Source organism: Bufo gargarizans, chromosome 6, assembly GCF_014858855.1.
Source record: "Bufo gargarizans isolate SCDJY-AF-19 chromosome 6, ASM1485885v1, whole genome shotgun sequence".
Classification (NCBI taxonomy): domain Eukaryota; kingdom Metazoa; phylum Chordata; class Amphibia; order Anura; family Bufonidae; genus Bufo; species Bufo gargarizans.
The window spans coordinates 191,288,783-191,311,779 of NC_058085.1; the positions used below are offsets into that span (position 1 = coordinate 191,288,783).

Consider the following 22,997-nt stretch of genomic DNA (forward strand, 5'->3'; position numbering starts at 1 on the left):
CAGTGAAAACACATCCCTGCGCTGGGGAGCATCGGAGCAAGGAAATGCTTGTATGCTCCACTCATATGTAGGCTAGAAATAAAGAGCAGCATGTTACCGAGATCGACCCTGAAAAACCCTTTAAATAATTATAAGCTGCAATAGAACATATGGCAAGGGGGGGTAACAGATTTAACAAACCAGTCCTTAGAAATAACAAGAGCATGCATTCTTTTACAGAAAGACATTTGGATAATTTAGGACTTTCATATTTCTCCTTGAAGAATTCTGGTAAGAAGGCATTTCTGTTACTAAATAAAACGAATCCAGAAAAATGAACATGAATTTATTTGCGTAAATGCAACAGTGACATCTACTAGTGCCAAGCCTTATGGCACGAATGTGAAACCATGGCCTATAGAAGGTCTTTTCTTACAGTCACAGTGTGTTCAGAATGCATGGCCTTAACTCCTCCACATCTCTCATCCTGCTGTAAACTTACATGGCAGTGCAGGATATGACGGGACCCTGGGAAACGACCCATATAGCACCGACCGGTGGAGAGAATTCACGCAGGATTTCCCTTGGTGAATGAACTTTCAAGGACAAAGATCTGTGTTGGGTTCTTAAGTTTACTGAGTGATCTTAGGTCATGAGTGTTAATGCTCCTTCAAGTTATGGTCACATCTATACATTTATACAATATATAATATTGATGTCTTCCATATACTTCATAATTCGTATGCCTCCCGAGAACCTTACAGCACCAGTAATATCAAGTACGGTAATTCTCTCTTTCTGTAACTATACCATTGTCCAGTAACCTATAAGGCAAAAAGTTCTAGTCCGTTTTCTTCACCAGCTATTTTAAATATGACAGAACATTAATAAATGAAGGTCTCTCATGCGCCCCCTAGGGGCTGAAATGTGCTCCTGGTCCCTCCACACCATTAAGTGAGTTGTATTTAGCTGAATGGATGTAACTGAATGCTGTTATCAAGCTATCGAGCACCTAGTTGTCTCCTTTAGGTGCCAGACTCTGACAGGCTGTCTGACGTCAAAGGCTAGGGCTGTTACTCTGCACCTTGTTGAGTTTTCTGGCCCCCTTCATGTGATCCTGAACTAACATATATATCAAGAAATGGATTATATTTGTCTCTCAAGCATTGAAGGTGAGTGATAGTTGAGCGTGGCAGGCAGTATAAAGGTTCCTGAATCCTCTGCACCATCGATACTCTTCTCCTTGCTGTCCGCCATTCTGTAACCCATTGGAAATACGCGGGACCAGTTGGACGTGGCCAGTCCAGGCTGTGTTGAGAAGACCTGAATTGAATGCCATAGACGTGTGCTTTCAAAGTTATCTGCTGTGTGCATTTTGTATACTGAGTGAAGCTGTGATATAGTTTATTCAGCAGCTGTCGTGGAAAAGCATAAAAAAGAATCCATTACATTTTTGAAGTCAAGTCATTTAAAGAGGTTAATGTAAAACATGAAAATCATAGAGTACATGACAATCTCTTTCTACCAAGGCTAGAACCAGCCCAGTACCTCACATGGATCCAGAGATCCCCCCATTCACTGCTCCAAGTGTTCTGCTAGATTTATGGCAATCTGGAAGATCAAGCTGCAGCTCTCTCCCTATGACAGCTCGGGATGAAGGAGGGGGGTGCATACCTTCTGCTACAGCTCTCTCCTTATCACAGCTCAGGATGAAGGGAGGGGGTGGTGCATCCTCTCTACTACAGCTCTCTCCCTATCACAGCTCGGGATGAAGGGGGGGGGGGGGTGCATCCCTTCTGCTACAGCTCTCTCCTTATCACAGCTCAGGATGAAGGGAGGGGGGTGGTGCATCCTCTCTACTACAGCTCTCTCCCTATCACAGCTCAGGATGAAGGCGGGGTGCATCCCTTCTGCTACAGCTCTCTCCCTATCACAGCTCGGGATGAAGGGGGGTGCATCCCTTCTGCTACAGCTCTATCACAGCTCGGGATGAGGGGTGGGGGGGTGCATCCCTTCTGCTACAGCTCTCTCCCTATTACAGCTCGGGATGAAGGCGGGGTGCATCCCTTCTGCTACAGCTCTCTCCCTATCACAGCTCGGGGTGAAGGCGGGGGGGGGGGGGGGTTCGGGTGCATCCCTTCTGCTACAGCTCTCTCCCTATCACAGCTCAGGATGAAGGGAGGGGGGTGCATCCCTTCTGCTACAGCTCTCTCCCTATCACAGCTCTAGGGGAGGGGGTGCATCCCTTCTGCTACAGCTCTCTCCCTATCACAGCTCAGGGGGAGGGGGGTGCATCCCTTCTGCTACAGCTCTCTCCCTATCACAGCTCGGGATGAAGGGGGGGTGCATCCCTTCTGCTACAGCTCTATCACAGCTCGGGGTGAGGGGGGGGGTGCATCCCTTCTGCTACAGCTCTCTCCCTATTACAGCTCGGGATGAAGGCAGGGTGCATCCCTTCTGCTACAGCTCTCTCCCTATCACAGCTCGGGGTGAAGACGGGGGGGGGGTTCGGGTGCATCCCTTTTGCTACAGCTCTCTCCCTATCACAGCTCAGGATGAAGGGAGGGGGGTGCATCCCTTCTGCTACAGCTCTCTCCCTATCACAGCTCTAGGGGAGGGGGTGCATCCCTTCTGCTACAGCTCTCTCCCTATCACAGCTCAGGGGGAGGGGGGTGCATCCCTTCTGCTACAGCTCTATCCCTATCACAGCTCGGGGTGAAGGCGGGGGGGGGGGGGGGGGGGGGGGGGTTCGGGTGCATCCCTTCTGCTACAGCTCTCTCCCTATCACAGCTCAGGATGAAGGGAGGGGGGTGCATCCCTTCTGCTACAGCTCTCTCCCTATCACAGCTCTAGGGGAGGGGGTGCATCCCTTCTGCTACAGCTCTCTCCCTATCACAGCTAGGGGGGAGGGGGGTGCATCCCTTCTGCTACAGCTCTATCCCTATCACACCTCGGGATGAAAGGGGGGGGGGGTGCATCCCTTCTGCTACAGCTCTCTCCCTATCACAGCTCGGGATGAAGGGGGGTGCATCCCTTCTGCTACAGCTCTCTCCCTATCACAGCTCGGGATGAAGGGGGGGTGCATCCCTTCTGCTACAGCTCTCTCCCTATCACAGCTCGGGATGAAGGGGGGTGCATCCCTTCTGCTACAGCTCTATCACAGCTCGGGATGAGGGGGGGGGGGGTATCCCTTCTGCTACAGATCTCTCCCTATAACAGCTCGGGATGAAGGCGGGGTGCATCCCTTCTGCTACAGCTCTCTCCCTATCACAGCTCGGGGTGAAGGGGGGGGGGGGGGGTTCGGGTGCATCCCTTCTGCTACAGCTTTCTCCCTATCACAGCTCAGGATGAAGGGAGGGGGGTGCATCCCTTCTGCTACAGCTCTCTCCCTATCACAGCTCTAGGGGAGGGGGTGCATCCCTTCTGCTACAGCTCTCTCCCTATCACAGCTCAGGGGGAGGGGGGTGCATCCCTTCTGCTACAGCTCTCTCCCTATCACAGCTCAGGATGAAGGGGGGTGCATCCCTTCTGCTACAGCTCTCTCCCTATCACAGCTCGGGATGAAGGGGGGGGGGGTGCATCCCTTCTGCTACAGCTCTCTCCCTATCACAGCTCGGGATGAAGGGGGGTGCATCCCTTCTGCTACAGCTCTATCACAGCTCGGGATGAGGGGGGGGGGGGGGGTGCATCCCTTCTGCTACAGCTCTCTCCCTATTACAGCTCGGGATGAAGGCGGGGTGCATCCCTTCTGCTACAGCTCTCTCCCTATCACAGCTCGGGGTGAAGGGGGGGGGGGGGGTTCGGGTGCATCCCTTCTGCTACAGCTCTCTCCCTATCACAGCTCAGGATGAAGGGAGGGGGGTGCATCCCTTCTGCTACAGCTCTCTCCCTATCACAGCTCTAGGGGAGGGGGTGCATCCCTTCTGCTACAGCTCTCTCCCTATCACAGCTCAGGGGGAGGGGGGTGCATCCCTTCTGCTACAGCTCTATCCCTATCACAGCTCGGGATGAAGGGGGAGGGGGGTACATCCCTTCTGCTACAGCTCTCTCCCTATCACAGCTAGTGGGCATAACCTTTCCGATGCAGCTGTATCCCATTAAGGGTCCATTCACACGTCCGCAAAATTGGTCCGCAATCCTTTCCTCTTTTTCAATGGCGCCGGAGTGTGCTGTCCGCATCCGCAGATCCGCACTTCCGTTCCACAAAAAATAGAACATGTCCTATTCTTGTCTGCAATTGCGGACAAGAAAAGGCATTTTCTATGAGAGTGCCGGCAATGTACGCACATTGCCGGTGTCTGTGTTTTGCTCATTTAGCTATATTAGGTTTTTTATTGCACGCAATCATGGAAGTATTCAGATCCGGATGCTGGTTTGAATCAGGTACAATATTTTTTGTGGGACAACCCCTTTAAATAGTTTAATAGAAACATAGAAGCTAAAATCTAAGTGTCAGAAGCAAGGTGTTTACTTAGTTCTTAGTTGATATTAAATGAGAAATAAAGTTAAAAAGCTAATTAGTGCCCCCACTTGGAGTTTCGCAGTATCGCACACTACACTTACCATCCCCCCATCCTTCTGAGACTCCAGCTAGTTCATAGTGCTTCTTCCTTAAGTCTCCGAGTTTTTCTCTTTCTTTTTGCAACTGGTTCTCTAACTCCAGGACTCGCACCTATGAGATGAAAGGGTTTTATTAGTTTTTCAGACAATGGCATTAAACTCGGCTGTCCACGACAACCCACTGCCCATGAGTAACACTGCAGGAGATTTGCAAGTTTCTAGAGTGTGGATTTTCACACAGGTCAAATGCAATCTTAAAGGGGTTGTCCGGGATTAGGGACATTTGTCTAATAGTAATCTAATAACAAACATTACAAACATGCATGCGGTACCTTTAGAACATATTTCTCAAGCCCCGTTTTCCCTAGGTCCCTGGCAGGCGAGCAAAGCCTCCTCTTCCTCTGCCTAGGGAGCTCGGTGACATCACTGGCAGCGTAGATAATTATGCAGAGAGGATGGAGGGGCGGTAACTTGGCCGTCATTGCGCTAAGCCCTGCCCCCCCAGTCCAGTGACATCACTGGGTATTCAGCATTATCATGACTGGAGGCAGATCACTATGCTTGTTAGCATAGAAAACTCCTCCCATTTGAATTACTTGCTAATGGAGCAAGGATTACATGGCCATGCTAATTGCATATATTGCATGGACCACAGGATTACATGGCCATGCTAATTGCATATATTGCATGGACCACAGGATTACATGGCCATGCTAATTGCATATATTGCATGGACCACAGGATTACATGGCCATGCTAATTGCATATATTGCATGGACCACAGGATTACATGGCCATGCTAATTGCATATATTGCATGGACCACAGGATTACATGGCCATGCTAATTGCATATATTGCATTTAGACAATGGCATGTTGATTGTGTAAAAAAAAAAAAAAAAAATTAAACAAAGGTTCATTTGAAAGAAAAGGTAATATATAAGTGTAATCAGTCTGCTTTTTTTTTTTAAATAAAAGGATAATCCTATTTATGTAATGAGGCTGCTTTTGTCTAGTTGAATTTTTTTTTTTTAGCCCTGTACTTGTTTTGGAATGAATCTTTTTTGCACATTCTACTTTTGGAGTTGCAGTGTGTGCACTTCACTTTCCTGTGGTTATACATTGGTTTCAACTGATTGCCAGGTCAGTATATAAGGTTTACCTTGAAATATGTTTATACATATATATATATAGATGAGAGCGTGCCCCTTATAGTGTGACGCTGTCCGGTATGTTTATGGATACATGTGGGAGCGTGCCCCTTATAGTGTGACGCTGTCCGGTATGTTTATGGATACATGTGGGAGCGTGCCCCTTATAGTGTGACGCTGTATGTTTATGGATACATTTGGGAGCGTGCCCCTTATAGTGTGACGCTGTATGTTTATGGATATATGTTAGTTCACTGTCTGCTCTGCAAACACTGAGCACATGACAGATGCCAGAGATAGAGCAAGGAGGAGTTTATGGGCATACATATGGGGGAGGAATATGAGGCAGGAGGATGAATATGTATGAGGGGGCGAATCGAAGGAGGAGTGGAGGCTGTGCAGGATGCATGAATATGTATGAGGGGGGCGGGTGCAGGGACACAATGTTAGGAGAAATCAGCAGATGCCGCTCTGCACTGGGACCCGCAGATATGTAAACAATCTGTTCAGGACTGTAGGAGCCATGCTCCAGTGTAAAAGACACCTCAAACCACCTTGGGAACATAGACTTGGCTACTAAAGGTGAAATACGTTTGATCCCAGACAACCCCTTTAAGACACTATAGGCTACATTCCCACGACAACTGCCATTTTATTAATGGGGGTATTCACATGACCTATGTGCTATTTTTGGCCATTATCATGACCAGATGGGGCTCCACTGAAATCAATGGACCCATTTTTAACGATCGTTTAGACAGGAGCGCACCTGTGTAACAGCCATTAAAGGGGTTGTCCGGGTTCAGAGCTGAACCTGGACATAGCCCCATTTTCACCAAGGCAGCCCCCCTGACAAGAGCATCGGAGCATTTCATTTCATCCTTTGATTTGCGCAGGGCAAAGGCATTTTCAGGAGATCCGGTGACCGGGCTCTCCTTAGGGCTGCCAGGCGGAGGCTTCCGCTCAGCAGTGAGCCAGTGACGTCACCAGCACTGATGGCGGGCTTTAGCGCTGTCCTAGCCTGTAAAACGGTTAGCGCAGCACTAATGCCAGCCCATCAGAGCCGTGATGTCACTGAATTCTTGTAAATAAAAACGCCCTTACCCTGCGCAATCCTGCGCAGGGCAAGGGAGAACATCGGAGCATGAAATGCTCAGATGCTCTTGTCAGGGAAGCTGAAAATATGGTCAGCTTTGAACCTGGACAACCCCTTTAAAAGGAGTATAAAAAGTAAAAAAATATATATATATAATAAATGATACTCACCTCATCCACTTGCACGCACTAGAGGCAGCAAGACCTGACGCACACAGAGTGGTGATGTCACAGGGGTGTGGAATTCTTTTTTAAAACTACTTGTCGAAGGACTAAAGCGGGGTCTCAATCTACTTGTCCCTCATAACAATCTACTTGTCCTGATACAAAAAGTAATTTTAAATCAAAACCATATTTAAGTGAATCCCTTTAATGTTCATGCCATACTGGGGCAGTGAATCCCCTTGATGTACATGCCAGTATGGGGAAGTCGTCCCCCCCCCATTCATGGAGGGTGAGTGGCTGGAAGTTGGAACCTGGCAGCACTCCTATTGACACTTCAATGCCAGGGAGAAGAAGCAGAGCGGCAGCCTAACGTGTGCCTCCGCTGGGAGCTGACTTCCGGCGTGTGGCGCCCGACTTCCGGCCTGCACAGGAGCGCTGATAACTAGTGATGGGAAGTTCGGATCTTTTAGGTGAATCGGTTCATTTGAATCAGCTCATTCAAATGAACCGATTCATGAATCGGATCTTCGGTTCACTTGGTGAGTCAGACTGCTGAGCTGACTCGCAAGTGAACCGCAGACTCTAGGTGCCGTATTTCATGCGCAGATGCTATACACATTCGATTCACTTGCTGCTGCTGACTCAGTGCAGTCGGCTCTTCAGCTCTCTGAACTCTGATTTAGTATAGAGTGAGTCAGGAAGAGTGATTTATTATAGTAAAGGGAAGCTGAGGCTGACGCCGGACAGGAGGACTCAGGACAGGAGGACAATAGACTTGTATTATGGCGTAAAGCAAAATGGAAGGCTTTAAAAGGCATTCCATTTGCTTTCCGTCCTAATAGAAGTCTATGCAAATCAAAATGGATCCGTCTGGGTCCAGTTATGCAAGACGGAAAACTAAGTCCTGTCGACACGACAGGATCCAGACAGATCTGTTATGATTTTCATAGACTTTTACGATGACGGAAAGCAAAACGGAATGCCTCTTAAAGGTTTCCGTTCTGCATTCCATTTTATGGATTACGTTATTTTCTGTTATAACCCTTTTATAACGGAATCCATAAAGGTGATGTGAACCCACCCTTAGTTATATAGCTACTGAATGAGATGCCTTTAACATATATCTCCTGAGAAGCCAATTTGATTCTAAAGGGTTAATTTAATTCAACCTGTAATCTAAACTCTGTCATCTGTCCCTTCTCTTATCTCTCTGCTCCTGTCCCTTAATCTTATCACTGCTGCAACAAAAGCATCAGCCTCAGTGTAAACTGTTCTACAGTCTGACTCGCGGCTCTTTTAACTCAATGAATTGAATGAGTCTCTAACTAAGTCGGATCTTTAGATTCTTTTAACCTGTGACTCATTCGATTCATTTCTATTCTTAGACTCCCTGCACTTGTGTGACTAATCAGACGACTCAGAGCTGCTAGTGCTTGCCTTGCCCCCTCAGCTCTGGTCGGTGATTGGTTGGTGGGCGGGGAGGGGCGGGGCTGGCAGAAGTCAGCTTCCACTCTAAGATCATATTACGCTCCTCCCCGTCCCTCCCTCAGGCTCCCTGCTGCCAGCGTGAGGTGAGCGGCTCTGTCTGCATTGTCTGTGAACACTGCGGTAAGCAGCCCGGACTTGCTGCAGCGGGCTGTGTATTAGAGGAAAACATGGCGCAACCCTAGCCCTGCTACTTGCCCGCAGGGCTAAGCTGCCTGCACAAACTACCTGCCCGGCGCCCGGAACTGCATGTCCCGGGCGTCGGGCGATAGGAATTCCACACCCCTGTGTCACATTCTGTGACTGGGAGCATCAGGTCCTGGTGCCTCCCGTGAGGAGTGAGTATCCCTGCGCATGCAAGTGGATGAGGTGAATATGTATTTATTTATTTTAATCCCTGAATGGCCCTTATTTTTTTCGGTGTACCAGTTTTTTCGGACCGCAAAATACATACCTTCTCAAACAGCTGATCGGCAGGGGTCCGGGTGTCAGACCCCCACCGATCAGATGCTGATGATTAAAAAACTGCAGAACCCCTTTAAGGTCAATGAAGCGGTAAGCCCTGAAATTAAGAAAAGTTGAAAATAAGTGTAATTAATATACCTGTGAGTCCATCTCCTGACGCTTGATCTGTGTTAGGGTCATACTAGAGAAGTCCATCGTATCTGTTCACACAAGAAAAGCGGACATGGTGGGTCAACAGTCTGTAAATGCTTGGTATTCTAGATACTGGTAACACTGCCACCGATTTCTTTTAAAGGGAACCTGACCGCAAGATATTGGATATTTAACTAAGCACATTACCTTATCTATCTAAGCATATTGTCCCCAATGGTGCCCTTGTCTTGATTTTGTGTTTCATATACACAGAGAAAGTCATCTTTATTCAGCGTACCCACTGTATGCTAATGAGTGATTTGAAGTCAAGGAGGCTGGCTCCTGCATCCTCCGAGTCAAGCTTGTCGCTCCCAGATTCTTCCTCCTGCCCAGGGTTGTGGTCACGTCATTCCCTCACCTCTCCATATCTCGCACAGGCATGGTCTTTTTCATCCATGGCGCCTGGGTAGTGAAGCTGGGTGTGCATGCTCCAGATATCGGGGACAATATGCTTCACTGGACCGGCGCCCCGGAGGAGACAGACTGCGTCTGCACGAGATGTGTGGGGGATGTGGAGAGGCGAGAGGATGGTTACTTGAATTAGTTAAAGATCAAATATCTTGCTGTCAGGTTCCCTCAGAGGTTCCTTAGAATTATGCTTGAGAAGCACAAGACAAGTCTCTACTTACCTACTTCTTCAATCTGGGACTTGACTGACTTTGTAGAAGCCACCACACCAGCAGCATTGTGATTTACAACTTTAGAGGCTTGTTGTAGCCTAGTCAAATTAGAACTGTTCTTCTCTGCCTTTACCTACAGAAATTACAGAGGACACAATGAAAGCCATGATGGTGAAGCCAGAGCTGATTAACCTCAGGACTGTTTGGGCCTTAATGACCCAGCAACATGTTTTTCAGTTTTCATCCTTGCATTCCAAGAACCATATCTTTTTCATTTTTCTGTCAAATTAGATGTATAAAGGCTTGTCAGTAACTGATGACGTCAGCCACTGCGACACACTGCTGGGATCTGAGTCATCTCCGCTGCGGACTATTACACTGGGACCTTGGCTGTCACTTACAGCACCGCTCCTGTGCCTGCACAATCACCATGCCATAAATGCATGTTGGGAAGTGCCAACTGACTGCATTCACCAATGTACATCAAAATGTGGGATGATATGTTGCAATAAAACCGTTTTACCTGAGATATGTGCGCTTCATAGTTGAACATCATGGCCCTGGTCCCATGTTCCTATGGCCCGAATTCTTGAGAAAATTGATGCTTTGTAATATGTAAATGAGCCCCTAAGAGCAACGAGGTTGGTGTTGTTGCACCTCATTGCTCTCCGAGGCACCGCTCAATGCCCTTCATGCCACGTCCCCACCAGTGACTGACAGGGCCAGGCAGTGAAGACATACCCAGCCCTGGCCCAAAGTCTTGCGGGAGCATGTACTGATAATATATATTTACTGTATGTGGTTTCTAAATTCCTATAAATGCGATTAAGTTGCGAATGGAAGCAGCCCTGCAGTTACCAGCTTTGTCCACTACACAATGGATGGAGCTGTGTAGTTCCAGTGCCAACTTCTAGTCCTACATGTTAACAGCTGATCGGTGTGGGGTGTTGGACCCCCAGTGATCTGATGACCTGTTCTGTGGATAGGCTATCAATATCAAACTGCTGGACAATCCCTTTAAGGCCGAGTCCACATCGGCACTGTGAATTCCATTTTTATCTTAAACCACAGCAGCATAAAACCAGTTTAAAGCTGTGACAGGACCAACACATGATGGATACAAATAGCACCCAACAATCCCCACAGACTTATAACGGGGTCTATCGGGTCCCGCTGGCTTGTCTATAGTCTGATGTAGTCAAATGTGACAGAATCTGCAAAACATGCTCTGAAAGAAGCCTCCAATGCAGATGTGAACACAGCCTAATGCATTAACCATATTAATAATATACAGTATTTTTTATTTTGTAGCTGGAGTAGGAATCAGTACATTTCCACCTACTCCACCTAAAACTCCAACTCCACAGCCCTGAAGGCAACTTTGAGGGTCATGGTGGAACACATGACTCTACTATAGTTAGTAAGATCTTCAATGCCTGCTTGCTCCTGTGGTGATAGGATACGGAGAAGACTACAAGATAAGAAAACTTCACAGAAGCCAACCTAGGTCAAGAGCCATTATGTCCCTGTAGTAATGTGATGCCGTAAATGTATAATACCTTGGAAGCTGCTACGAGCTGGGCAGTGCTGGCGGCAATCTCATGGGAACAAACAATCAGATCTTCAAATTTCCCTCGTCCTTGGACCATAAGATCTGCAGCATCTCTGAAAAAGGAAAGAGGATGATCAGAAGAAAAGCACTGCTAGAGATATATCACTCAAAACCACATATCTCCTAGCAAGTATAATACACAGATAACCCGTTTCATGTACACTCATTGACAAAAAAAAATACCACACCAAAAGTTGATGGAATTGAACAAAACTTTCTACATGCGAATGTAAAGATGATTTATGTACGTGATTAAAATATTGGAGAGAAAGGATAAGTTTATTGGGGAAAACTGTACAATTGAAAGGAGGCTCTAGGACCCTGTTGTGCCTCTAGCCTGGAGACTAGATGAGATATGGTTGGGCATGGAGGAATACGGGTTGTGTGTGGTATCCTGCAGGACACTTGTCCACAGATATTACAGCTGGGCCTGTAGATCCTGAGCACTCATAGGTTGCTGAAGCTGGTGTCTCATAACTGCTTGATTGGAGATAAATCTGGAGACCGGGCAGGTTATGGAGGTTTTGTAATCTGGTGGAGACATTCCTGGGCGATCCTTGCTGTGTGTGGGCGAGCATTATCCTGCTGAAAAAGGCCAGCTGGAAGCCCTGCCATAAGACCTGAGGTGGGTCACAATACTTTAGACAATAAAGTATCCATAAAATCTAATACTTTCATCCACATGAGACCTAGGGGCGCTGGCACATGTTGCCGCTATGCTGAGTTTTGGATGCAGAAAAAAAAAAACGCATCAAAAACCACATGCAGTTTTTTCTTCCAGAAAAGGTAAAAAAAACAAAATCCCACACAGCAAAACTGAATTACATAAATTACAAAACAGAGCTACATTGATGTCATTTAAAGGGGTTATACAATCCTATAAAAAGCCCCCCATATGCTGGGCCCCCCTACTAAATATACTTACCTGGGTCTCTGCACCGCCGCAGCTGCTTCTCCCCGTGTGCGAATGAAAACATCCGGTGTCGGGGGGGAACACTCAATGGCAGGCAGGGATGGGGACGAGCCTCCCTAGCATCGCGGGTGACACTAGGGAGGCTTGTCCCCGTCTGCCATTGGCTGACCCCCGACACCGGATGTTTTCATCCGCGCACGGGAAGAAGCAGCAGCGGCGGTACGGAGACCAGAAGCGGTGCAGTGAGTGGGGACCTTTTTAGGATTGGATAACCCCTTTAAGTCTGCTGTGTGTGTTTCCCTTTGCTGGAAGAAAACGCAGCATAAACAAAGGTATGTCCTTGCAAAAACAGCTTTTTCAAGGGACCCTCACCTATTTGTAGAACGGGGCCCCCAAAGTGAATGAGGGTGCAACATGCAAACAGGACCACCCTTTATTCACTTCTATGGGAGTGCCGAAAATTGCAAAGTCTGCTCGCTTGGCTATTTCTGGAACTCCCATAGAAGTGAATCGAGAGCACGCCATGTATGAGCAGTGTGCTTTCTTTCGCTTTGGGAGCTCCATTTTAGAGATAGGTGCAGGTCCCAGAGGTGGGACCTGCCTCTATCGGACATTGGAGGCATACCATAGCCATATGCCACCAAAGTGAGAGATGGGCCATCTCTCAAACAGTCTGCCCAGATCCTCTTGTACACACTAACCCATAAGATTCGCACTCCAGAAGCAGCTTCATTTCGCACATTATGTGGACAATCGGAAAAGATCGAAAGAACAGTAGCGGCACCATAACAAGTATGTGTCAGCGAGCATTTTTAAAAATAATTCTCATTAAAAATGCATGTTTGGTGAACATAGGTTAAAGGGGTTGTCCACTTTATATTTATATTGATGACTTATGCTCAGGATAGGTCATCAATATCTGAGCCCAACTCCCAGCACCCTTGCAGATCATCTGTTTGAAGAGAAGGCGGCGCTCTTCACTGTTTAGCTGCTCGCCCTCACAACCACAGTGGTGGGCAGTTGTAATTACACCTAAGCTGCCCCATTCACTTCTATTGGACGGCTCCTTCCATTCAAGTGTATAGGAAGGAGCCGTCCCAAAGAAGTGAATGGGACAGCTTAGGTGTGATTACACCTGCCCACCACTGTGGTGGCGTCAGTGAGCAGGTAAACCATGAAGAGAAAGTCGTGCTCGCACGGAAAGCCGCCTCCTCTTCAAACAGATGATTGGCGAGGGTGCCGGGAGTCGCCCCACTCGATGATCTTATATTGATGACCTACCTCAATATAAATAAAGCGGACAACCCCTTTAAATTAGAGTTGCTAAAGCTTCGACCTTGTGAGCAATGTACTCCTTTTCACTTACACCATCACAGTAGCGCCCCAGCCCACAGCCTTAGAAGCTGAGATCAGACCTTCTGTCCATCTTGAGTTTCTGGCATAAAATTCTTTGGGAGATGCTGCGCCCTGCAGAGAAATGCACATAACGGAGATGAGCGATGAGTATGTAACCTGGAGTTGGCATCTCACCACAAAAGATTATTGGGTTTGTTCTTGCATCCCCTCCCCAAATAAAAGCCAAATATAATAGGAGGTGGACACCATCACTATACAGACTAGGAATAAGAAGGGAGAAGGGACAAGATGTGCGGTTAGGATGAAGGATTAAAATATAACTTTTATTGGATACGATTAAAATGTATTTTCTCTATAATATCAGATAATTCAGACTCCTGTACTTGTCATGTCGCCTTACCTAATGAGCCGAGCCCATAGTCCGTAATGTAATGTTCCCTACATATTTTCACCAATCAGATATTCCCTTCACTGCGGGTTAGCCGGCACAATAGGTATCAGTACCAGTACCCTAATCTAAATGTGAAGCACCAGTGACCTTATGACATTGTGGTGTGACGGCCAGTGCTGCAGCGGGCTCACAGTATATAACGTACATCACAATTTATTATGTTAGGACACGTATACAACTGCATCTCTGCAGGCTGGGGATTAAAGGGGGTTGTCTACCCTTCAGCAAATAGCATTTATTATGTAGAAGAAGTTTATACAAGGAACTTACTAATGTATTGTGATTGTCCATATTGCTTCCCTTGCTGGAAGGATTCATTTTTCCATCACATTATACATTGCTCGTTTCCGTAGTTATGACCATCCTGCAATCCATCAGCGGTGGTCGTGCTGGTACACTATAGGAGAAAAAGTGGCCTCTCTGGTGGCTGAGACGATGCGAACGCACATAGGCTAGTGCTCTTTCCTATGGTGTCCAAGCACGGCCACCATTGCTGGATTGCAGGGTGGTCGTAACCATAGAAACGAGCAGTGTATAATGTGATGGGAAAATGAATCCAGCCAGTAAAGGAGACCATATGGACACTCACAATACATTAGTAAGTGCCTTGTAGTAACTTTCTCTACATAATAAATGTTATTTTCTGAAGTGAGACAACCCCTTTAAGGCTAGAAAAACAATGAAACTTTGGCTGTGACACACGTAGCGTGGCCAAAGATTGCAGTGTAGAGCTGTCTTCATTGAACTAATGAAAAGGAATGGGGTGAAGTCGTGATCTGCAAATTGCTGAGACATGAAAGGTGCCAGAAATCCAGCAATTCTTTTAGCATCACAGCCCTGGCAACTTGTGGGTGGTGAAGTTCTCTTTCACTTTCATTGGTCACGGTCTTGGCCATATCACATTGTGATCTTTGGTTGTGCAACGTGAGTCGCTGTGTTGCTCCAGCTTAAAAGAAAGGAGTGTGGCTATAATAAAATGACAGTGATTAGTGTATGTGGGACACAGGGTATCGCTGCATGGCAAATTTGGGCGCAACATGTCGCACTCAAGTATGACAGTGTGGTAGGCTTTGCTGTGACTGCACTACGTGAATCGCAAAAGATCCGGGAGCGTTGGATTTTTTTTGCAATTCGAGTGTCGTGATCACAGCAAACAGTTTTCTGGCGTGAAATAGTCGAAGTGTGTTTGCGACTTTTTAAACACTTGTACAATTTTTTTTATAGAAGTGCCATTTCTCCACCGCCTCCTCCACTTTCCCGAAAAATAGGATTTTTTTTGTGCTTACCTGTAAAATCCTTTTCTTGCTGAGTTCATTGGGGGACACAGAAGACCATGGGTATAGCTGTTGCCACTAGGAGGCGACACTAAGCAAAAAAGTGTTAGCTCCTCCTCTCAGCTATACCCCTCCTGCAGACACTGAGCTAGTCAGTTTGTACGAAAGCAGTAGGAGCAGCCAGGAGAAGCCAACAGAAAACAACAAAAAAGGAAAGACGGAGATGGGTCAGAACCACGAAACAGTGGGACGGATCAAGGAGAGCCAGCAATGTACTTACGAGGCTGGGAGCTGTGCCCCCAATGAATTTAGTGAGAAAAGGATTTTTACAGGTAAGCACAATCATTGGGGGACACAGAAGACCATGGGATGACCGTGAGCAGTACCATGGGGAGGGAATAAGACCAGAACGAATCCAAAACCTTTTATAAGGCCCCGCACAGAATTGCAGGGGAAGGACACACCAAAAAACCCTGAAAAAATGGGCAGGAAGAGCCATTCCCAGGAAGGCCAGCCAGGGAGCGGCTGAATACACAGAGGCCCCTGCTGGGCAGAAGAAGAACAGCACAGGGGACATAAGCCACAGCTTAGGAGACTTCGGAAGAAGTGGAGAGCATCCAGAATATCCACAGATGGACCAGAAAGAAAACAAGTTAGTCACCAGAACAAACAGAGCGACTGCAAGAATACCGGAGAGAGAAAACAAAACCTGGGCCCAGAAAACTTCTAAAGAAAAAAGCTTTGGCAGACCAGCGGGAAAACATGTCTGCCTCCTACGGACACTAAACTAAAACTGACTAGCTCAGTGTCTGCAGGAGGGGTATAGCTGAGAGGAGGCGCTAACACTTTTTTTTCTTAGTCTCGCCTTCTAGTGGCAACAGCTATACACATGGTCTTCTGTGTCCCCCAATAATACGAGGGAGAAAAGGGGGATTGGTGAGGATGGGAAGGGGGTAGTGCCACCAGCCCCACCACATTTATCATCTTTTATGCCACTCATCTTCTGGTGTAGAAGACTGAAATCTACACAAGCCTGGGGCTGGCATACATTTCAGTCCAGGTGCTTGAACTGCCGAAGGCTGCGCCTAATCTATGAGGAGGCATACACCTTGTTATAAATTAGGCACATACTCCGTCAGCACATAGGGTTATCATAGATGGCGTAATATGTAATGTTGGGTGGAGAAGCCCTCAGGTTCAGCAATGCAATAGTCAGATTAAGAAGTAAAAGTTGACTATAGATGTATTATTATCACTAACAATCCGATAACTATTACGTCTACAGTACTACACGTGATTCCGGCATATAATAATCAGTCCTAATGGCTGAAACACGAAGAGGAAAACGTTACGATCTAGGCTACTTTCACACTAGCATTTTTGCTGGATCCGTCAGGGTTCAGCAAAAACGCTTCCGCTACTGATAATACAACCATCTGCATCCGTTATGAATGGATCCGGTTGTATTATCTTTAACATAGCCAAGACGGATCCGTCATGACTCACAATGCAATTCAATGAGGGACGGATCAGTTTTCTATTGTGTCAGAGTTAAACGGATCCGTCCCCATTGAATTGCATTGTGGGTCATGACGGATCTGTTTTGCGCCGCATCCCAAGACGGAAAGAAAACCGCAGCATGCTGCGATTTACTCCCCGGTATGAGAACAAACCCAAACGGAATGGAATGCATTTTGGAGAATTCCGTTCTGTTCAGTTACGTTTTGTCCCCATTGACAATGAATGGGGACAAAATGGAAGCGTTTTTTTTCCGGTATCGAGACCCTATGATGGATCTCAATACCGGAAAATAGAAATGCTAGTGTGAAAATAGCCTGAGCATCTATTGGCAATTAGGAGAAGAATGTGGACCAATGCAGAGATACAAACGAGCTGATCAATGATTCCTTGTGAGTGTCATACTTATGAAGTCCCTCCACCCCATCTCCTGACACGTGTGACTTCAGAGCCCGGCTACTCATTTATAGCACATTTCATCACAGAGGACTGCTGAAGAACACCACCGGGATCATGATACGCCCTGAGACTAGCACATCGAACTAAATAATATGATTTTTATGCCGTTGGTAGGGGAGGGGGGAGGCATTGATCTTAATTCGACAAAAGCAATGGATTTACTGACTGTTCCACTCTCCACTATTTCCATCTGGAGGTCCTTTGAGGCCAGTATCAAGGCTTGAATCCCCTGCATGAGATCGGTGCACGAGCCTAAAATCCTGCAGAAAGCAAACACAGATGAGCAAAGTGTATCTAGAGGAGGCGACCATTACTCTACGGAAGTGTACTGTCGGGGTATCGTGCTTTAATCTGCTAGGCTTACACACATAAAACCACATATCACACAACTCTACTACGTTTATAGCAGAGCTTCAAAAGAAATGACTGCACAGCACAACATAGACTGTCAAATACCCGAATGCACTCTAGTGGTAAAACAGTGGATGATATAGCGTCTGCCCTCAGGATAGGTCACCGATATCTGATCGGCAGCGTCCAACTCCCAGCACCCCCGCCGATCATTACAATTGCTCTGTCCCCATTCACTTTAATGGGACGGCTCTGTAGTATTCAAGTGAATGGGATGGAGCCGTCCCACAGAGGCGAGTAAGGACGGAGCAATTGTAATGGCACTGCTCATCTCGAGCGCTGTGGTCTCTTCCTGAGGATAGGTCATCAACAGAAAAAAGGGGGACAACCACTTTAAGGATGCCATCACATGGGGAAGATTCTGTGCAGAAATGTCTGAATGGGGTCTGCAGAAATCCATGTAGCTGCTACCAAAACAACCCCAGTCAGATTAATGGAACTAAATATGTCTGCAACAAAACCTGCCACGTGTGAACGCTCTGTAAAGGGATTATCCCATCTGGACATTTCTGACATGTCCCCGGATAGGCTATAAATGTCTCACAGGAGCGGGTCTCCCCTGAGCAAAGTATACCTGCCTGGAGAAAAAGGTCTACTCCACCACGTGCGTGGTTCTCTCCGTTCAATTCTACGGCGTTCTGAATACGGCAGAGTAAGCCCCACTGCGCCCGTTTCCGTATGTCTTATTATTTTTTTAAGTCTCGTTTACCAACTGATTTTGCACCTGTTTTTGGAGGCATTTGAGCCTGTTGCACCTATTTTGAGTTTTAGGCTAGGTGTACATGACGACATTTGTCGCGCAACAGATAGGGCACAACTACACTGCAACATTTGTCGCGCGACAATTTTTATAATGGCAGTCTATGGTGTCGCACTGCAACATGCGACATGCTGCGACTGCGACGCGACAGTCGCAGAAAAATACATCTCAATTGGATTTTCTGCGACTGTTGAGTCGCAGTATGTTGCATGTTGCAGTGCGACACCATAGACTGCCATTATAAAAATTGTTGCGCGACAAATGTAGTCGTGTAGACCTAGCCTTAAAGGGTAAAGCCTTATTCACACGTCAGTGTTTTAGTCAGTGATTTCCATCAGTGATTGTGAGCCAAAACCAGAATTTGTTAAGGGAAAGATGTTTTACAGCGCGTACGATCTCGCTGTAAAACGCCCGACGCTCAAACAAGTTCTTGAGCTTTTTTGGGGGCGTTTGTCGCACGTTCCCGCACATAGATATTCGGGAACGCGCGACAATGTGTGCACGCCTGTCTCTGTATGCGCGATTGTAAACGCCCGTACAATCGCGCATACAGAGCGCTCGTTTCAGAACGCTCAGGTCTGAACCCAGGGTGAAAGATAGAACTTGTCCTATCATTGCCTGCAAATAACGATCTGTGGCTCCCATTCAAGTCAATGGTTTTGCAAAAAAAAAAAAAAAACCGAATGCATCCGTATGTCTTCCGTATCCGTTCCTGCAGAACCATCTATTGAAAATGTTATGCCCAGCCCAATTTTTTTATGTACTTACTGTTTAAACATTGTATGCTTCCGTTTCCGTTCCGCAAAAATCGGATCACAAACGGAACAGAAATGGAAACACTACTGAAAAAAAAATGGAAAAACTGATCCGTTTAAAACGGACCGCAAAACCATACGGTCGTGTGCAAGAGGCCTTACAAATATATAATGATCTGTTTTTATTCCCCAGAAACAGTGCCACGCTTTGTTGTGTCTGGTATTGCAGGTCAGCCCATTCGCTTCACTGGGGCAGAGATCCAATACCAGACCACCAATGGACAAGATTAAACACCATATGGAAGCTCCCACTGAGCCCCTTAGAAAAGTTACGTAGCTTACTGTTCATTGACTTGTAATTTCAGTCCCGTATCATCTGTCCGTGACTTTTTGAGCATTTCCTGTGAGGGAAGGAAACATTTTATCACTATCATGATGAAAACAGAGGAGCTATGAAGACCGCTCTCTACCCCTGGTCAGTCACTAGGCAGATACGTGCAACATATGGTACGTCCGCCACCGTCTAAAGACTGTGCGGCATTTATATGTCATATTTATTCATATCCCGACACTTTGCGGATAAGCTCTTGAAAGTCTGTCTTGTCACACAGTTAGGGATTATGCACATGACCGTATATATTTTGCCGTCCGCAAAACACGGATCCGCAAAAAAATACGGATGACGTCCGTGTGCATTCCGTTTTTTTTTCAGAATGGAACAGCTGGCCCCTAATAGATCAGTCCTATCCTTGTCCGTAATGCGGACAATAATAGGACATGTTCTATTTGTTTGCAGAACGGACATACTTTTTTGTGTGGACCCATTGAAATGAATGGTTCCGCATACGGTCCGCAAAAAAAACCAGAATGGACATGGAAAGAAAATATGTTCGGTCGTGTGCATGAGCCCTTAATTGCTTCTGAATGATTGGAGTAGCAGAGCTGTTTTTGTCATTGTCATGTCCACTGTGGTTTTACATAGGACTGTAGGTGAACTGACTGTATTAGCTTGAGTATCACAGTGGACATAGGACAAAAACTCCTCATACAATGACAGTAGCTTTCGGCTTGAGAGTGCATGTGTTTACAAAGGGGAGATTATGCACTTTACCAGACCCAAGGATTGGGGCAATTATTGGGAACAAATACTCCTACGAATGTTTCCTATGTTCTCGATAATTGCCCAGTGTAAGGGCGCCTTCACATGATGCAGATTTTGTTGCAGAATTTTCTGCGACTGAAAATGAGTTCCATTCACTGAAATAGGGCAGCAAGCACGTGGATTTCTGCAAATTCCAATCAGGTGAATGGAACTGATGTTCATTTGCCTAAAATTCTGCAACAAAATCGGCAGCGTATGAAGGCGCCCTGACCCTAAGTTCACACCTGAGCGTTTTACAGCGCGTTCAAACGCGCTGTAAAACGCTCAACATATGAAAACCAATGCTTCCCTATGGGAATGGTTCTCACCTGGGCGTTTTACAGCGCGTACGATCGCGCTGTAAAACGCCCAACGCATAATCAAGTTCTTGAGCTTCTTTGGGGCGTTTTGACGCGTGTTTGTGGCCATAGGACACTGCAGTCAATCACACAAACGCGCGTCAAACGCGCGTTTACTATTACAAAAACGCGCATAAAAACGCGTTTGAGAAACGCTCAGGTGTGAAAGCAGGGTAAGGCTGCCCTGGCAGTGAGATCTGCGCGTGGTTCATACCTGGTATTGTCAGCAGGCACCCGGCATATGTTATATGTTTCAAATAGCCTATACAAGCGGGGCCCGGTAATCAGCAGTGAGCTGCATGCGGATTTCGATGCCAGGGCCACAATGTGTAGGGGCAGCCTAAACGGTACTGACAATCACTGGATAAATGGGCGGTAATCTTATCTTTCATGCGACACATAAAAACATAGGGGGAGATTTAACAAACTGGTGTAAAGTAGAACTGGCTTAGTTGCCCAAAGCAACCAATCAGATTCCACCTTTTATTTAGCAAAGGAGCAGTCAAAAACGAAAGGTGGAATCTGATTGGTTGCTATGGGCAACTAAGCTAGTTCTACAGTTTGATAAATGACCCCCATTGTTCTTGGTGTAACACTGTGTATGGTAAAGTACTGGAGGGTGTATATCTCACCCAGAGTGCTTAGAAGGGGGACGTAAAAGAATCCAGGAAAGATGGTTTGTTTCAGCAAAGTGTAGTTTGCTGAGGCGCTTTTATCTAAAGTCTCTTATGGGCATGGATTTTGATAGAATGATGTGTAAGTTGGTAGAAGGATCTGCCATTCCCTCCCACTCCAGTACAACTTTTCCCCTAGCCTGAGGCATACCTAGGTGTAGCTTCTGGACTCCTTACTGCGGGGATAAAGACAGGGCTGAGAGCATAATCTGCGGCGGTATTACACTGCCAGATCATTGCTAACGAGCGTTACTACAAACACTCGTTAGCAATCATCTGGCAGCAGCTTATCTCCATTGGAACAAAGGCTGTCATCTAAAGTGTGTGTATGGGCATCCAAAGAGCAGTGGTGGTTTCAGCTCTGCTACATTTTTATTGCTACACTAATGGCAGCAAGCATTAATGTGAAAGACAACCAGCTGTAGTAAAATACAGATCTAATCTAAACCAAACAAGTGCTCCTCTCTGTTTGTCTTACAAAAGTCATAAAGCAAGACAAGTTTTTGGCAGACTGAGAATGTGGCTGCAGAACAAATTTTGGGTCTCCGTTCCCGATACAGGTTCGAGTCCCAGCGGTGGGACCCACATCCTAGTGATATGCCCCCATTGTCTATGATGAGAAAACTGCTTCTCTAAATAAAATATTGTGTAGACTGGATAAACAAAACCATTCATCAGCATTCTTATATTGTTTTTTTTTTTTTTTTGTCAAACAAGTAAAAAAAAGTTCAGCAAGTCCCATCAGAAAACCTGACCGTACACCTTCAAAACAAATGAACTTAGGCGGGTTTCACACTAGCACTTTTATATCCGACAGGCTGTTCTCTGCCGGATCAATCTGCATTCAGTTATTGCTACAAGTTACAGCGTCGCAGTCCGGCCCCATTAACTACAATGGGGACCGGCGAGATCGGGTTGCAACCCGGCAGATATGCCAAGAATCGGCCAGACGATGCATGCTCAGGAACATCTCCAAGTGTGTGCATTTTCAGCATCTGTATGACATGTCAATCAAACAGGACTGTCTAAGAAAGGTATAGTTATACACCAATGGCATCCTCTCGAGGCCTCATACACGGCCATTGCCGTTTTGCGGTCCACAAAATACAGATAGCAGCCGTGTGTATCCTGCCCTTTCCTCGGTCTCCATTATATAGAAATGCCTATTCTTATCCGCAAAACTGACACGAATATAACATGTTCTAAAATTTATGGAACGGCCACAGATGACATCCGTGTGCTGACGCATGTTTTGCAGCCCCATAGAAATGAATGGGTCCACGTGCGATCCACACAAAATGCGGATCGGACGCAGACTCAAACTACAATTGTGTACGTGAGGCCTAAGAGCTACCATTATGAACATTTATGTTTTTTTTTTTTTGGTGTCTTCAGATCGATCCAAATGTGTCCAGTTATTTGGAAAGTTCTACAGCCAAGATCTTTCTCTATGGTCTAAAAAAGGGTGGAAACCATGTCAGAAGTATTCAAAAAGAATACCCTTTTGCCATAGAAGGCGATGGAAACTGTACAAAACATGGCGATAACAGAGTCTAGGGGCTAGTTCACACAAGCATAATACATGGATCTTCATTATGATTG

The 22,997-nt window shown here is 46.5% G+C and overlaps 1 protein-coding gene across 2 annotated transcripts in view; it reads right to left on the minus strand.

Moving 5' to 3' along the window:
- Positions 1-309: 309 nt before the first annotated feature.
- The window catches only part of LOC122940601 (huntingtin-interacting protein 1-like), a 126,359-nt gene continuing 103,671 nt past the window's right edge, over positions 310-22,997 (minus strand). For both annotated transcript variants that reach the window (XM_044297245.1, XM_044297244.1), the window contains 8 exons: positions 19,564-19,622; positions 17,462-17,555; positions 13,604-13,704; positions 11,272-11,377; positions 9,722-9,845; positions 9,039-9,100; positions 4,543-4,651; positions 310-1,394 (listed from right to left, as the gene is read on the minus strand). In XM_044297245.1, the coding sequence (XP_044153180.1) occupies positions 1,384-1,394; positions 4,543-4,651; positions 9,039-9,100; positions 9,722-9,845; positions 11,272-11,377; positions 13,604-13,704; positions 17,462-17,555; positions 19,564-19,622 (666 nt within the window). In that variant the 3' untranslated portion in view covers positions 310-1,383. The remainder of the gene's footprint in view (positions 1,395-4,542; positions 4,652-9,038; positions 9,101-9,721; positions 9,846-11,271; positions 11,378-13,603; positions 13,705-17,461; positions 17,556-19,563; positions 19,623-22,997) is intronic.